The sequence below is a fragment of the Neoarius graeffei genome, chromosome 1, assembly GCF_027579695.1.
Source record: "Neoarius graeffei isolate fNeoGra1 chromosome 1, fNeoGra1.pri, whole genome shotgun sequence".
NCBI classification, from domain to species: Eukaryota; Metazoa; Chordata; class Actinopteri; order Siluriformes; family Ariidae; genus Neoarius; species Neoarius graeffei.
The window spans coordinates 100,283,475-100,300,734 of NC_083569.1; the positions used below are offsets into that span (position 1 = coordinate 100,283,475).

At 40.4% G+C, this 17,260-nt stretch overlaps 1 protein-coding gene across 2 annotated transcripts in view; it reads left to right on the plus strand.

Moving 5' to 3' along the window:
• Positions 1–17,260, plus strand: part of LOC132877029 (laminin subunit alpha-3-like) — a 335,048-nt gene that overhangs the window by 117,068 nt on the left and 200,720 nt on the right. For both annotated transcript variants that reach the window (XM_060913563.1, XM_060913572.1), the window contains exons 18-21: positions 3,908–3,960; positions 7,482–7,587; positions 12,166–12,265; positions 12,611–12,767. In XM_060913563.1, the coding sequence (XP_060769546.1) occupies positions 3,908–3,960; positions 7,482–7,587; positions 12,166–12,265; positions 12,611–12,767 (416 nt within the window). The remainder of the gene's footprint in view (positions 1–3,907; positions 3,961–7,481; positions 7,588–12,165; positions 12,266–12,610; positions 12,768–17,260) is intronic.

The window sequence follows — 17,260 nt, forward strand, 5'->3', positions numbered from 1 at the left end:
GGTGAAGGTGAGGGCGAGCTGATGGGCGCATGCTCTAAGCACCTTGCCAGGTACACCGTCTGGGCCGGTAGCTTTCTTGGTCTCCTGTTGACGCATCACAGCCTCTAAAATTTGTGATGTCTTGTATACCCCGCCACACCTCCCGTGTGTTGTTGCTGGATAGGTGGGACTCTATACTTATCCTATGGTCTGCCTTGGCTTTTTTAATTCCTCTTTTCAGGTCAGCTCGAGCAGCTCTGTACAGAGCTCTGTCACCTGACCTGAAGGCAGCGTCGTGGGCCCTGAGGAGTGAGCAGACCTGGCTGGTCATCCAGGGTTTCTGGTTTGGGAAAACCTGGGCGTTTTTGTCCACTGTCACATTCCTGATGCAGAACTTGATATAGTCCAGTACCGTTCCTGTGAATATCTCTAGCTCCTGGTGTTCAAATAAGTCCCAGTCTGTCTGATTGAAGCAGACTTGTAGTTTGGAGAGTGCATTGTCAGGCCAGGTTGTAACATTCCTAATGGTGGGCCTGGCTCTGCGTCTGGGGGGTGTAGGCTGGGGAGAGCAGGAGGGAAAGATGGTCTGATTGGCCAAGGTGGGGGAGGGGTATGGCTCTGTACTGATGTTGGAGTAAACATGATCCAGAGTGTTCTCCCCTCTAGTAGAACACTTAACATGTTGATAGAACTTCGGCAGTACAGTCTTTAAGTTGGGCTTATTAAAGTCTCCTGCATGTGAACACCATCGGGGTGGGCTCGCTGCTGTTCGTTTATGGTGTTCAGCAGGAGAGAAAGCGCTGTGTTTACACTGGCATCGGGTGGAATATACACAGCCGTGATAATTACTACAGTTAGCTCTCTCGGGAGAAAAAAAGGCTGGCATCTTACAGAGATGTACTTGAGGTCTGGGGAACAGTGTTTGTCTATAATTGTTCCGTTGTTACACCAGTTATCATGCACGTAAATACAGAGCCCCCCTCCTCTGCTCTTACCGGAGTCCTCAGTCCTGTCCCAGTGGAGTAGAGTGCGACCTGCTAGCTGCAAGCTAGCATCAGGAATTCCCGGGTGAAGCCAGGTTTCGGTGATAATCAAAATACAGCAGTCATGAACATAGCGATTTCCAGCGAGTTGTAATTCCAAATCGTCCGTTTTATGCACCAGGGATCTGGCATTGGAGAGATACAGGCAAGGTAGAGGTGGCTTGTGTGGTTGTTTTCTTAGCCTTAGCATAATACCGGACCTGTGGCCCTGCTTCTGCTTCCTCTCCCTCCTCCGTCTGCGCCGCCTTCTAGACCCGATAACAATCCATGGAGAGCCCGGTGGTCTCGCTATGTCGTCTGGGATGTTATGCGTGTAGTGAAAATCGCTCGAAACAGATATCTGGTATTGATCACCGATGTCCAAAAGTGTCTGGCGGGTGTACTGGATGTTCTCAGAACCGATGGTGCACAAACAAGCAAGAAAAAAATACAATAACAAAAAAAAAGAGCACTGAAAAGGAGAGCCGTGAGCCGCTGCAACCATGCGCGCCGCCATCTTGGAAGGATGCAGGTTAGGCTAATTGGTGGCTCTAAATTGACCATGTGTGAATGTGAGTGTGAATGGTTGGTTGTCTCTATGTGTCAGCCCTGCGATGACCTGGCAACTTGTCCAGGGTGTACCCTGCCTCTCACCCATAGTCAGCTGGGATAGGCTCCAGCTTGCCCACAACCCTGCACAGGATAAGCAGTTACGGATAATGGATGGATGGATGGATGGATGGATGGATGGATTTAATGACTTGTGGAACAGGTGTAGTGTTGTCAGAGAGGCTGAATATCAGCCTGAGCTGTAGCTGGCCATAAGCCACCAATTTTTCTTTCCTCTCTGATGTTTCATCCTCAGATTTTCTGTTTTGTGCTACGTAGAGCACCTTTTTTAAATAGCATTGAATACACAGCCAGTGCAGGTAATCAGGGCCTATTCATCCAAATCCATCTTTCTCTTTCTGCTTTCTTTCTTGACCATGTTCATCTGCTGCTTTTGGTGCCTCAGTATAGATGCTATCCACATCCATTTTCAACCCAAAGAATAGGCTAGGATGTTCTTTTTATGAATTCATTAGAGGAATAGACTTGACTGATTTGCAAATATGCAGACAGTGAAAAGAGCTGAACAAAGCAGGATCTTTGTACCATTATGTTCACTTAAGCCTTATAGTACCCTAATAACACTTACCGTATGTAAGATATAAGCTCAATAAAGGTCATGCGGTATCCAGTGGATTTTGGACATTATTCTCCACATGGATGCTAAAAAAATAATGTAGCATCTCTTAGTACCTGGGGGGGGGGGACCTTATCCATATATGCAGGGTGCAATTTGTCAAAAAACCAGAAGGGGGGATGTTTTTTTTTTTTTTAATCATGAAACGCCACAAAATTAAGGTAACAATAGGCTAACAGCTCAATAACATCCAATGATATCAAATGAATAACACTAAATGAAAACGAACACTAAACCAGAGATAGTAAATTCATCTTCCTATCTCTCTGACTAAATACACGAACACTAACACACAACAAAGTTCGCATTGCTTGTCGCGTTGCTGTGATGTTTCTCTCCCTCCGGATTAAATGGACAGTGACTCGAAAATCACTAAAATACATGAATACTAAATGAACAGTTTGCTCTGATGGCGCAGTTCACATTGTGTGCAGCTTTCTGATTTAAACTGTTTTTTTCTCATCCTTATACTTCCTGTTTCATGGACTGTAACGGATTTGCTTATTTAGCAATTTTAATGCAGAATTTACTTTGAAATTATAATCAGACACTCCAACGCCCCCCCTAAAAAAAAAAAATCGGCCGTGAAAAAGGCGGCATCCGCCAAAAGGCGCGCTGTCACACACACTCACTTTCAAAATGACCCGAAGTGGCAGCTTTGATGTTCACGAATGTCCCCAGCAAATAGATACATTGTAGATAATAACAATATCTTTGTGTTCTGAGAACGCAAAGATATTGTTATTACAATGTATCTATTTGCTGGGGACGTTCGTGAACATCAAAGCTGCCACTTCGGGTCATTTTGAGTGCAATGTAGACCATAGAAAACTGTCACAACATGCCTGTCATGTTAACTTTTTTTTTGATTTGTTTGTTTTATTGACGGGGTTGTCCCTGAGGATTTTTTTTCAGCAGAGATAAAAACCAGAGCAAACCATCACCCCCAGCAAATCGCACCCAGCATATATGACATTCATAAAGTTACATTTGATCTCCTGATTGCATTATGACACTATTTTCACATCTATAGATTAGCATAAACCATTGTGCGAATCTTAACTAGCTTAGCTTGTGTTACCTCACCTCACTAGCAGTAGGTATTTGATATTTGTACTGCTAACTGTGCTCACTAATAATCTAGCTAATATTCGGCTAATTATAACATTACGTACAATAAGTAAGGCCAGTAGTCAGTAAAGTTGGTTAGCAAGCTAGCTAAACTTATGTCAACTATTTTGTTGTGGAATAGGGAGAATAAGAGTAGCTAAGTCTGCTAGCCAGCTAGTTGAGGTTGTTATTGTAAACCTTTAGCTAGCGACTAGCAAAGTATCTAACGTTAGGGATTACATTAGCATTGACTTAACTGGGACCAAAAAAGGCACCAGTTGTGCAAATGACTAGCTTCGATGTACAAGTAGCTTTGACTGATAAATAAAGTCATTTTATTTACAATTTATTATCAAATTAAATACATATCGTTAATGTCAAGGTGGGTCTGAAAAATATTTAGCCGTACCTTGGACTCGACGTGGGTAATTTTTGTATGAAAAAAGTGAATAATGTTCAACTCTCATGCATCCTGTACTATATCCTGTTCTATACATGGTTCAGTGAAAATGTCATTTATTTATTTATTTTTATTTATTTTCCTTTTCAGAGTGCATGTGTGATGTTAAAGGGACTCAGAGTGGTGTGGGTGAATGTCATGAGGTGAGTGGGTTTTAATGAACCTTATTCTCTTCACCAGTAGACAATGAACTTCACTACAATCCAGGTTGCCAGATCTAGAGAATTATTCCAGCCACATTCACTGGATATGAGCAGTCATGCGCTCTGATTGGCTACTCTTCTACTAGGATATCAGCTCATATACCATGAGTAGGCGGCACGGTGGTGTAATGGTTAGCACTGTCGCCTCACAGCAAGAAGGTCCCGGTTCGAGCCCGGTGGCCGGCGAGGGCCTTTCTGTGTGGAGTTTGCATGTTCTCCCCGTGTCCGCGTGGGTTTCCTCCGGGTGCTCCGGTTTCCCCCACAGTCCAAAGACATGCAGGTTAGGTTAACTGGTGACTCTAAATTGACCGTAGGTGTGAATGTGAGTGTGAATGGTTGTCTGTGTCTATGTATCAGCCCTGTGATGACCTGGCGACTTGTCCAGGGTGTACCCCGCCTTTCGCCCGTAGTCAGCTGGGATAGGCTCCAGCTTGCCTGCGACCCTGTAGAAGGATAAAGCGGCTAGAGATAATGAGATGAGATGAGATACCATGAGTAGAGAAAAACAAAATGGCGGAGCGTGTTGCTGAACCACCCGAGGACGAAATAAAAGCTCCACTCCAAAACAAAATCCCAAAAAATAAAAAAAGCGCATCGAAATATGGAATGAAAGTATTTGACAGTAAGAATGTATCTTTTTTTTTTTAATTTTCAAGAATTATTATTATAGCATTTTTCACAAATTGCTCCTGTCATTTCACCGGTTTGTTTACATTCAAAGCGGAAATGATTTTGTCGGACATTTTGTATAACTTTTCTATTTATCGAATTTGCAAAAAATAATAATAAAAATGCTCCGTTTCTCAAAATCCGGTGAATGTGGATAGAATAACACAGTTATTCCACTCAATCTCGTCGTACACAGGTTATAGCCTATCAGCTCATGTACGGCTCGATTTCGTAGAATAACTGCTAAAGATAAGTATCACAAACAAACAAAAAAAAATCGTAGTGTCAGTAAAACACGTCTAAACACAGTTATCTTAAATAGTTATTTCATTACGGTCCTGAAATGATCTTGTACTATGAGATGTCGTTAAGAAATTAAGAATATCTATGAGAATGTAGAATAATTACATAAAACATTTATGGGAGCTAATGTGTGCTTTAATATATTGATAGAATGATTCTAATGTGTGCAAAATGCCCAAGCTTGAACTTATGGGGGGGAATCAAAAATTGCCCAACAAATACTGCAGGTAAAACAAAATTTAATATTCGTTAACATATTAAAAATAAAAAAAAAACTGTCAGGAAAAATGATAAAGAGCCAAAAATTTGTATTTAAAAAAATAAATTTAAAAGAAATTGCAGGAAAACAGAATTTAAAAGTCTGCAAAAAATAAATAAATAAAAACCCTACATGAAACAAAAGGGCAAAAAAAAATCTCAGGAAAAAACAATAAACTTGGCCAAAAATTTGCAGGGAAAAAAATAATAAATCAGAAAAAAAACTTGCAGGAAAAAAAATATTTAAAAATCAGCCAAACCCCCACCCACACACACACACACTCCTGCACCACTCTTCCCTCACCTGTGTATAGTTAAATTCAACTCCATGTTATTTGTATATGGGTCCGTCTCAGAAACTGGTCTCTCATTTGGGACATTATTGTCAAAAAATAAATTTTCTAATTTTACTTTTTTTTTTTTGCATTTACCTAACACTCAATGTTTCTTTCGTCATGTTTAATAAGAATAAAGATAGCATCTTGCTTTATCTGGCCTCCACTGTGGAAAATGTTTTTGATGACAATTCAAATGCTTTTGTAAACTTGATTTCCATATAAAATAATTACATCATGAAGAATTAAAGCTCCTCCTTCACAGATGAGTGAAAATATTGAATAAATTTCCTCTTTTTGATTGCTTGGGTTAAAAATGCCAAGTTATGATGACTGAATTGATTATTCACTTAAATATGAATATTATGATACAGTTTGGGTATTTGATATGGTGAAATAGGACACAATGGAAAAATCAAGAACACACCGGAAAGATGAGAATAACAGTGGTGGTAAAAGAACAGCGACTGTACCGGCTGAAGGTCGCGCGGGTCTCTGCTGCGGCGCGTGAGCAAAGGGACATCACTACTGCACCGGACGGAGCGCGAGGCGGGGGCGGGGCAAAATGACTGGCTGGATTCGATCAAAAGTTCGATCTAAATTGACCATGGTCACAAAATATTGGCCAAAAATACTCAAACATTACGAAATATGAAAGTAAGATGAAAAAGAAACAGTCTATTGCCTTATACTGCAAGACTAAAACAAAATAAAACTGTCAAAACTCACCTTTTCAGTGATAACGTCCGAACAGATCACCCGCGTAACAGAAAGACCGCAAATGGAAGCACGATCAACTTCTAACTGTTGGAGTGGAAAATTCCATTCTACACATGCAAATTGTTAATGTGTGTCCTTCCCCGCACACAAATAACACGCTACGGTAAAAAATAGACCACGACTCATTTTATAGCTCAGAAATTCATACAAGACCAGCTACCATCGTAACATATTCTGTAAGAAACATATTCTATACCGAACTTTCAGCTTTCATTTTAAAAAACTAAATTGCAGATTTATAACTAAATGTTTATATGGCGTAGTGATTTTAAGTTACTACTTTTGGTGAGGTAGTGACCTCGACCCTGAGGCTTTCCGTTTAGATCAAAACACACGATCGTATTGGTTTTGGGTCTGCGGAAAATGCAGTTACAACGGTGATCAAATATTTTGCATGATGTTTTATTACGGTTATGATTATTCTGTGAGCGCACCAATCCTTAGGTGTATAAAGTTACAACTTAAAATACAATTAGTGATAACTGTAGACTTTTCAGTGGACTACAGCCTTTTTAAGGGAACGCGATGTTGTCAACCATTTATCATGTCCCAGATAAGCCGCCATTTTTCCACAAATTTGCAGAATTTTTGCCAAATTCTGAATAGAGTATTCATGTCAAAGATTTAGTTTTATCTGTATTATTTCCTTCATCGGGCGGCACGGTGGTGTAGTGGTTAGCGCTGTCGCCTCACAGCAAGAAGGTCCGGGTTCGAGCCCCGTGGCCGGCGAGGGCCTTTCTGTGCGGAGTTTGCATGTTCTCCCCGTGTCCGCGTGGGTTTCCTCCGGGTGCTCCGGTTTCCCCCACAGTCCAAAGACATGCAGGTTAGGTTAACTGGTGACTCTAAATTGACCGTAGGTGTGAATGTGAGTGTGAATGGTTGTCTGTGTCTATGTGTCAGCCCTGTGATGACCTGGCGACTTGTCCAGGGTGTACCCCGCCTTTCTGGGATAGGCTCCAGCTTGTCTGCGACCCTGTAGAACAGGATAAAGCGGCTAGAGATAATGAGATGAGACTTTACAGCTTTAATTTATAAATCTATAAATGATGAACTGAATATCTAACGAGTAACTGATTTGGAGTTAAGGAAAGATTGTGTGATGCGTTTCTATTTCAGGAAAGTGGTGAATGTTCCTGCAAGCCAAACATTTGCAGCCACGCCTGTGATGCCTGTGATGACGGCTACTTCCTGTTGCAGGAGAAAAACTATTTTGGCTGCCAGGGTGAGTGAATGGAGTGGAAGGCAGTAATCGGTAATGATTAATCAGAGCAGGAAAACACACCCTTCAGCGTTTCTCAATATGTGTGTGTGTGTGTGTGTGTGTGTGTGTGTGTGTGTGTGTGAGATACTGATATACATGTATACTTACATTATATTTGTGTGTATATTTACAAACACACACACACACACACACACACACACACACACACACACACACACAATGTGTTATTGTGAATTATTGAACTGAAGTGAACTTTATTGTCCTCTCTCATGGAAATTTGGCTTTGGTCTCACCTGCTGGTCAACATTTCACAACCGAAGAGATCAATAATGACTGTCGTCACGGGCTTGCTCATTGGGGATAGATTAGGGATAAAATTGGCTCATGTCTTGGGTCATTCAGATTCTGTAAAGCTGCTTTGGGACAATGTCTATTGTTAAAAGCGCTATACAAACAAACTTGACTTGAATTTATAAAGAACAAGAGTTTTGTGTGTTAGAGATGAATGTACGCTGTTGTGTCAAATAAGCAAAGCTGTTAAACTTGTGATTGTAATTGCTTAAAAACAAAAACTATAACTTGTTCGAACTTGCAAATGGACTTCCATGATCACACTACAGTCAGCAACCTGAGGACGGACCATAATATTCAGTCCAGGGTTGCCAGGTGTATCATAAACATAAAAATCGTGACTAGCATTACTAACTATAGTGTACTATTTACAAAGTAACCTCAGGCATTTTTGTTGTATTAAAGATGTACAGTTTTGCTCACTAAATAGTCCTGCGTTATTCGTCGTATGCCACGAAATGATGATTTTTAGATCGGATGAGCTTATGCGATCATGAGTCGTCCGTCCAGAATTTACAAAAATCGCTGCTACTCCTACAGGATTGATCAGATTTCGATCAAACTCCCATCCAATGTTCCCCAGGTGGGTGTGTATAAAAATTTTCAAGACAGTGGCGCCACCTGTCATATTAACAATTTCATGGGCGTCTGAAATTTTTGGGTGACTCATCACATTAAAGCTCGACTGCCTTTCAGATTTTTCAAGTGTAGGTCATAAAAAGAATTCTCCCCGACACCCAGTTATTTTTGTTTAGTGGACTGAAAGCTACTGAATTTGAATCACAGACTTCCAATTTTATTGATTTATTTTTTTAATAGAACAATTCATGAATTTAAGGCCATGTGGCCCTAAATTCTCCGCTATTTTTTCCTTCACCATGACCCAGTTCAAGATACTACGTCATGCATCACGTGGTAGGCTTTCCCCGTTCGCGCAAGGCATTGTGGGGTACAAATTTGAAACAGGAGAGAAAACTGGAGGACGTGAGTGTGCGAATGAAACGTCAAAGACTGACTACAGTAACGGAAAGCGAGAAGAAAAGATGTTATGTCATATACGAATAAATATCGGCGGTCAGCGAGCACCTCGGTGTGATCAGCTGTTCGTTTAGCGACAGAATGATGGAACTGTCAGTGCACGGTCAAAGGTAAACCTGCGCATGCACATACACACAGACTTCCTCTGTCTGCACGAAGCGAGCGATTTCATGCACATTATTTGCTTTAATCCCGTCAAATTAAATAACTTCCCAGCCACAGAACAGAATGGCCTGATTTTTTGTGAGATATTACAGAAATAAACATATATCACAATGACCAAATTTCAGAGGGAACTAAATTTCACCGATTTTATGAAATCGAAAGGCCGTCTAGCTTTAAAAGCTAGTCTTTGTAAACTGCTGGGATGTTTTCACTGAAACTCACCCAGAAGACTCTAAAGACATATTCCAACAAGAATTGTTCATCAGGTGGCGCCACCTACCATGGATGAGGCTACACAGGGGTCACATGCAATTTCATTCAAATCGCTACTCCTCCTACAAGAGTGATCAGATTTTGATTAAACTATGGAATGTTCCCCAGGTTGGTATGGATAAAAGTTTTCAAGATGGTGGCACTACCTCTCATATTTAACATTTTATGGGCGTTTGAAAATTTTGGGTGACTCGTCACATTAAACAATACTGTTCATAAACTGCTGGGACGTTTTCACTGAAACTCACCCAGAAGAATCTAAAGACATATTCCAACAAGAATTGTTCACCAGGTGGCGCCACCTACCATGACTAAGGCTGTATAACTTGTATAACTTTTATAAAAAATTGCTACTCCTCCTACAGGATTGATCGGATTTCAAATTCGCACAACAAGTCGCCGGTATGAACTCCAACCTCACTGAGTTTTTTTTTTTTTAAGAAACAATAAACAACCTAATTGTGTCTAATGTTTCTGTTCTTCATGTTTCTGAAACTTTTGGAAAATTATTGTGCGTGCCTTCTTGAGTTTGTAATTGCGTGCCAAAATTGTCTTTCCAAAACCTAGAAGTGGAGATGAACGAAGCCTCAGTAATGGGTAACACACTTGACGGTGTGCTGTTATGGGAAAATAATCACATGTGGTGCATCCTGGTGCCAAATGGAGTTACTTTTACCAACCGGAAGTTAATTATTTTCCAGAACAGCACATTTTGAAATGCTTTATTCCTTTTAAACTACAGCAACTTGCCAGCATTTGCAATTTTTAAACATTTACAACCCCGATTCCAAAAAAGTTGGGACAAAGTACAAATTGTAAATAAAAACGGAATGCAATGATGTGGAAGTTTCAAAATTCCATATTTTATTCAGAATAGAACATAGATGACATATCAAATGTTTAAACTGAGAAAATGTATCATTTAAAGAGAAAAATTAGGTGATTTTAAATTTCATGACAACAACACATCTCAAAAAAGTTGGGACAAGGCCATGTTTACCACTGTGAGACATCCCCTTTTCTCTTTACAACAGTCTGTAAACGTCTGGGGACTGAGGAGACAAGTTGCTCAAGTTTAGGGATAGGAACGTTAACCCATTCTTGTCTAATGTAGGATTCTAGTTGCTCAACTGTCTTAGGTCTTTTTTGTCGTATCTTCCGTTTTATGATGCACCAAATGTTTTCTATGGGTGAAAGATCTGGACTGCAGGCTGGCCAGTTCAGTACCCGGACCCTTCTTCTACGCAGCCATGATGCTGTAATTGATGCAGTATGTGGTTTGGCATTGTCATGTTGGAAAATGCAAGGTCTTCCCTGAAAGAGACGTCGTCTGGATGGGAGCATATGTTGCTCTAGAACCTGGATATACCTTTCAGCATTGATGGTGTCTTTCCAGATGTGTAAGCTGCCCATGCCACACGCACTAATGCAACCCCATACCATCAGAGATGCAGGCTTCTGAACTGAGCGCTGAGAACAACTTGGGTCATCCTTCTCCTCTTTAGTCCGAATGACACGGCGTCCCTGATTTCCATAAAGAACTTCAAATTTTGATTCGTCTGACCACAGAACAGTTTTCCACTTTGCCACAGTCCATTTTAAATGAGCCTTGGCCCAGAGAAGACGTCTGTGCTTCTGGATCGTGTTTAGATACGGCTTCTTCTTTGAACTATAGAGTTTTAGCTGGCAACGGCGGATGGCACGGTGAATTGTGTTCACAGATAATGTTCTCTGGAAATATTCCTGAGCCCATTTTGTGATTTCCAATACAGAAGCATGCCTGTATGTGATGCAGTGCCGTCTAAGGGCCCGAAGATCACGGGCACCCAGTATGGTTTTCCGGCCTTGACCCTTACGCACAGAGATTCTTCCAGATTCTCTGAATCTTTTGATGATATTATGCACTGTAGATGATGATATGCTCAAACTCTTTGCAATTTTACACTGTCGAACTCCTTTCTGATATTGCTCCACTATTTGTCGGTGCAGAATTAGGGGGATTGGTGATCCTCTTCCCATCTTTACTTCTGAGAGCCGCTGCCACTCCAAGATGCTCTTTTTATACCCAGTCATGTTAATGACCTATTGCCAATTGACCTAATGAGTTGCAATTTGGTCCTCCAGCTGTTCCTTTTTTGTACCTTTAACTTTTCCAGCCTCTTATTGCCCCTGTCCCAACTTTTTTGAGATGTGTTGTTGTCATGAAATTTCAAATGATCCAATATTTGGCATGAAATTTCAAAATATCTCACTTTCGACATTTGATATGTTGTCTATGTTCTATTGTGAATACAATAGCAGTTTTTGAGATTTTTGTAAATTATTGCATTCTGTTTTTATTTACAATTTGTACTTTGTCCCAACTTTTTTGGAATCGGGGTTGTATTACAGAATAACGTACTTTTTATCCATTAAAAGTTACATTTAATATAATGGAAACATTTTTGAAAGTTTCAAAAACGGATATAAACAGATCTTTCAGTACGCCAGCTTCTCCTTTTCTCTCTTGAAATTAAGTTAATAAAACAAAAACACTGTATTTTGCGATGTTATGTGTATTATGTTTATTGCACCTGGAAATTGTGGCGTAGAAGAAAATAAGTTTTGTTCTAATGATGCACTTTTGGATCGTTTGCTTCTCTTTAACCTTTACTTGACATGGTGTTATCTGTGTGTTTGTTCAGGGTGAGGTCTCCATCCATGAGTGTACGTGTATGAGTAACATCCTGTTTAATCTTGTTTCTTTAATAGGCTGCCAGTGTGAATTGGGCGGGGCTGTAGGGCGCAGCTGTGACGCGCTGACTGGTCAATGCCAGTGCAGGAAGCACATGCGCGGCCGAACGTGCTCTGAGTAAGCACTTAGAGAGGGTTTTTTTTGTTTTTTTTCCCACCAACACTGTTAGAAAAGTAATACAGTGTACAAGCAACACAAGAATAATCTCTCTCCCTCTTTCTCTCTCTCTCACACACACACACACACACACACACACACACACACACACACACACACACCCCATATCCTTCACACCAAAAGTGTTCATCTCAGAAGTGAGACATTTCTGATTTATGAATCTCTTTTCACTCAGCTGCTATTTCTGTCACTCCTGTGCTGCTTTAGTGTGAGTCAGTTTATCTTCCTGATCAAACCCTCACTCTCTCCACCGTGTGTGTGTGTGTGTGTGTGTGTGTATTGCAGGCCAGAGCCCAACTTCTACATCCCTGACCTCCATCATCTAAAGTTTGAGGCGGAGAATGGCATCACACCCAATGCCCGGGCCGTGCGCTTCGGCTACGACTCAAACGAGTTCCCAGAATTCAGCTGGAGAGGCTACGCTACACTCTCACGTGCACAGGTAACCTGACACAGTGAGACCATTTCAACTGAGTTACAACCCCAATTCCAAAAAAGTCGGGACGCTGTGTAAACTGTAAATAAAAACAGAACGCGATACGTACTTCGCAAATAATGAAAACCCAATATTTCATTGAAAATAGTACAAAGACAACATATCAAATGTTGAAACTCAATTTTTTTTTTGAAAAATATATGCTCTTTTTTTAAAATTTGATGTCAGCAACACATTTCAAAAAAGTTGGGACAGGGACATGCTTACCACTGTGCATCAGGAAGACAGGTCTGGACTGCAGGCAGGCCAGTTTAGCGCCTGGACTCTTTTACTACGGACCCATGCAGTTTTAATATGTGCTGAAAGCAGTTTGGCTTTGTCTTGGTGAAAGAAGGAAGGCCTTCCCTGAAAAAGATTTTGTCTGGATTTGCAAATCTTCACATTCTGTTTTTCGTTCATGTTTTACACAGTGTCCCAACTTTTTTGGAATTGAGATTGTAGATATACAGTAAATGCACAAAGACAGAGAAATAAACAAATTATCACATGAAGAGGATTATCATGTTTTTCTCTTGTGTTTTTAACTTGATGAAATCAACATATCAGTATCGTCCATTTTAGAAATACATTTTTATATGAAACAAAAGCGATGTAAGCTGTTAATGTTTTATATCAGAGACCCGGCACGGCTTTCAGCGAGTATACAGCACACGGATATTAATACTGACTCAGTTCTGCATTAAACACAAGACTTGCTTATCTATCTATCTATCTATCTATCTATCTATCTATCTATCTATCTATCTATCTATCTATCTATCTATCTATCTATCTATCTATCTATCTATCTATCTATCTATCCTTTCACCCTTCCTTCCTTGCATCTTGACATCTTTATACAATTCCTTCCTTTGCTTCATTACTTCCTCTCTCTCTCTCTCTCTCTCTCTCTCTCTCTCTCTCTCTCTCTCTCGGTGTGTGCCTGTATCTCTCTCTCTCTCTCTCTCTCTCTCTCTCTCTCTCTCTCAGTGTGTGCCTGTGTGTGTCTCTCTCTCTCTCTTTCTCCTATCATTCATTTCTTCCACCATTTCTCCCTTCCCTATTTATTTATTTATTTATTTATTTATTTATTTATTCCTTTCACCCTTCCTTCCTTTCATCCTTACATCTTTCCACAGTTCCTTCCTTTCCTTTTTCCTTCCTCTCTCTCTCTCTATCTCGCTTTTTCCCATCCTTCCTTTCTTCCTTCCACCCTTTCTCCCTTCCCTATTTATTTATTCCTTTCGCCCATCCTTACAGCTTTCTATAGTTCCTTCCTTTCCTTTTTCCCTCCTTTCTCTCTCTCTTTCTCTCTCTCCCCATCCTTCCTTCCTCTGGCTTTCTTCCTCCCATCCCTCGTTTCTTCCTTCCACCCTTTCTCCCTTCCCTTCCTGTTTATTTTTTTCCTCATTTCACACTTTCTTCCTTTACTTCCTTACATTTCTCTCTCTCTCTCTCCTTCCTGTCTCTTTCTTCCTCCCATCCTTCCTTTCCTACTTCCGCCCTTTCTCCCTTCCCTCCTTATTTATTTATTTATTTATCCTTTCATCCTTACATCTTTCCAGAATTCCTTCTCTCTCTCTCATCCTTCCTTTCTTGCTTCCACCCTTTCTCCCTTCCCTATTTATTTATTTATTTATTTATTCCTTTCACCCATCCTTACATCTTTCTACAGTTCATTCCTTTCCTTTTTCCCCTCCTCTCTCTCTCCCTCCCTCTCTCTCCCCATCCTTCCTCTCTTTCTTCCTCCCATCCTTCCTTTCTTACTTCCACCCTTTCTCCCTTCCCTCCTTATTTATTTATTTATTTATTTATTCTTTCTTTCTTTCTTTCTTTCTTTCTTTCTTTCTTTCTTTCTTTCTTTTACCCATCCTTACATCTTTCTACAGTTAATTCCTTTCCTCTTTCCTTCCTGTTTATCTCTCTGTTCCATCCTTCCTTCCTCTCTCTTTCTTCCTCCCATCCTTCCTTTCTTACTTTGACCCTTTCTCCCTTCTATCTATCTATCTATCTATCTATCTATCTATCTATCTATCTATCTATCTATCTATCTATCTATCTATCTATCCTTTCACTCTTTCTTCCTTTCATCCTTGCATCTTTCCAGAATTCCTTCCCCTTTCTCTCTCTGTTCCATCCTTCCTTCCTCTCTTTGTTCCTCCCATGTTTCCTTTCTTACTTTCACCCTTTCTCCCTTCCCTCTGTATTTACTTTTTTCCTCATTTCACACTTTCTTCATTACTATCTATCTATCTATCTATCTATCTATCTATCTATCTATCTATCTATCTATCTATCTATCTATCTATCCTTTCACCCTTCCTTCCTTGCATCTTGACATCTTTATACATTTCCTTCCTTTGCTTCATTACTTCCTCTCTCTCTCTCTCTCTCTCTCTCTCTCTCTCTCTCTCTCTCTCTCTCTCCTATCATTAATTTCTTACTTCCACCCTTTCTCCCTTCCCTATTTATTTATTTATTCCTTTCACCCTTCCTTCCTTTCATCCTTACATCTTTCCACAGTTCCTTCCTTTCCTTTTTCCTTCCTCTCTCTTTCTCTCTCTCTCTCGCTTTCTCCCATCCTTCCTTTCTTCCTTCCACCCTTTCTCCCTTCCCTATTTATTTATTCCTTTTACCCATCCTTACAGCTTTCTGTAGTTCCTTCCTTTCCTTTTTCCCTCCTTTCTCTCTCTCTCTCTCCCCATCCTTCCTTCCTCTGTCTTTCTTCCTCCCATCCCTCGTTTCTTCCTTCCACCCTTTCTCCCTTCCCTTCCTGTTTATTTTTTTCCTCATTTCACACTTTCTTCCTTTACTTCCTTACATTTCTCTCTCTCTCTCTCTCTCTCTCTCTCTCTCTCTCTCTCTCTCCTTCCTGTCTCTTTCTTCCTCCCATCCTTCCTTTCCTACTTCCGCCCTTTCTCCCTTCCCTCCTTATTTATTTATTTATTTATTTATTTATTTATCCTTTCATCCTTACATCTTTCCAGAATTCCTTCTCTCTCTCATCCTTCCTTTCTTGCTTCCACCCTTTCTCCCTTCCCTATTTATTTATTTATTCCTTTCACCCATCCTTACATCTTTCTACAGTTCATTCCTTTCCTTTTTCCCCTCCTCTCTCTCCCTCCCTCTCTCTCCCCATCCTTCCTCTCTTTCTTCCTCCCATCCTTCCTTTCTTACTTCCACCCTTTCTCCCTTCCCTCCTTATTTATTTATTCTTTCTTTCTTTCTTTCTTTCTTTCTTTCTTTCTTTCTTTCTTTCTTTCTTTCTTTCTTTCTTTCTTTTACTCATCCTTACATCTTTCTACAGTTAATTCCTTTCCTCTTTCCTTCCTGTTTATCTCTCTGTTCCATCCTTCCTTCCTCTCTCTTTCTTCCTCCCATCCTTCCTTTCTTACTTTGACCCTTTCTCCCTTCTATCTATCTATCTATCTATCTATCTATCTATCTATCTATCTATCTATCTATCTATCTATCTATCCTTTCACTCTTTCTTCCTTTCATCCTTGCATCTTTCCAGAATTCCTTCCCCTTTCTCTCTCTGTTCCATCCTTCCTTCCTCTCTTTGTTCCTCCCATCTTTCCTTTCTTACTTTCACCCTTTCTCCCTTCCCTCTGTATTTACTTTTTTCCTCATTTCACACTTTCTTCATTACTATCTATCTATCTATCTATCTATCTATCTATCTATCTATCTATCTATCTATCTATCTATCTATCTATCCTTTCACCCTTCCTTCCTTGCATCTTGACATCTTTATACATTTCCTTCCTTTGCTTCATTACTTCCTCTCTCTCTCTCTCTCCCCATCCTTCCTTCCTCTGTCTTTCTTCCTCCCATCCCTTGTTTCTTCCTTCCACCCTTTCTCCCTTCCCTTCCTGTTTATTTTTTTCCTCATTTCACACTTTCTTCCTTTATTTCCTTACATTTCTCTCTCTCCTTCCTGTCTCTTTCTTCCTCCCATCCTTCCTTTCCTACTTCCGCCCTTTTCCCCTTCCCTCCTTATTTATTTATTTATCCTTTCATCCTTACATCTTTCCAGAATTCCTTCTCTCTCTCTCATCCTTCCTTTCTTGCTTCCACCCTTTCTCCCTTCCCTATTTATTTATTTATTTATTTATTTATTCCTTTCACCCATCCTTACATCTTTCTACAGTTCATTGCTTTCCTTTTTCCCCTCCTCTCTCTCTCCCTCCCTCTCTCTCCCCATCCTTCCTCTCTTTCTTCCTCCCATCCTTCCTTTCTTGCTTCCACCCTTTCTCCCTTCCCTATTTATTTATTTATTTATTTATTTATTCCTTTCACCCATCCTTACATCTTTCTACAGTTCATTCCTTTCCTTTTTCCCCTCCTCTCTCTCCCTCCCTCTCTCTCCCCATCCTTCCTCTCTTTCTTCCTCCCATCCTTCCTTTCTTACTTCCACCCTTTCTCCCTTCCCTCTTTCTTTCTTTCTTTCTTTCTTT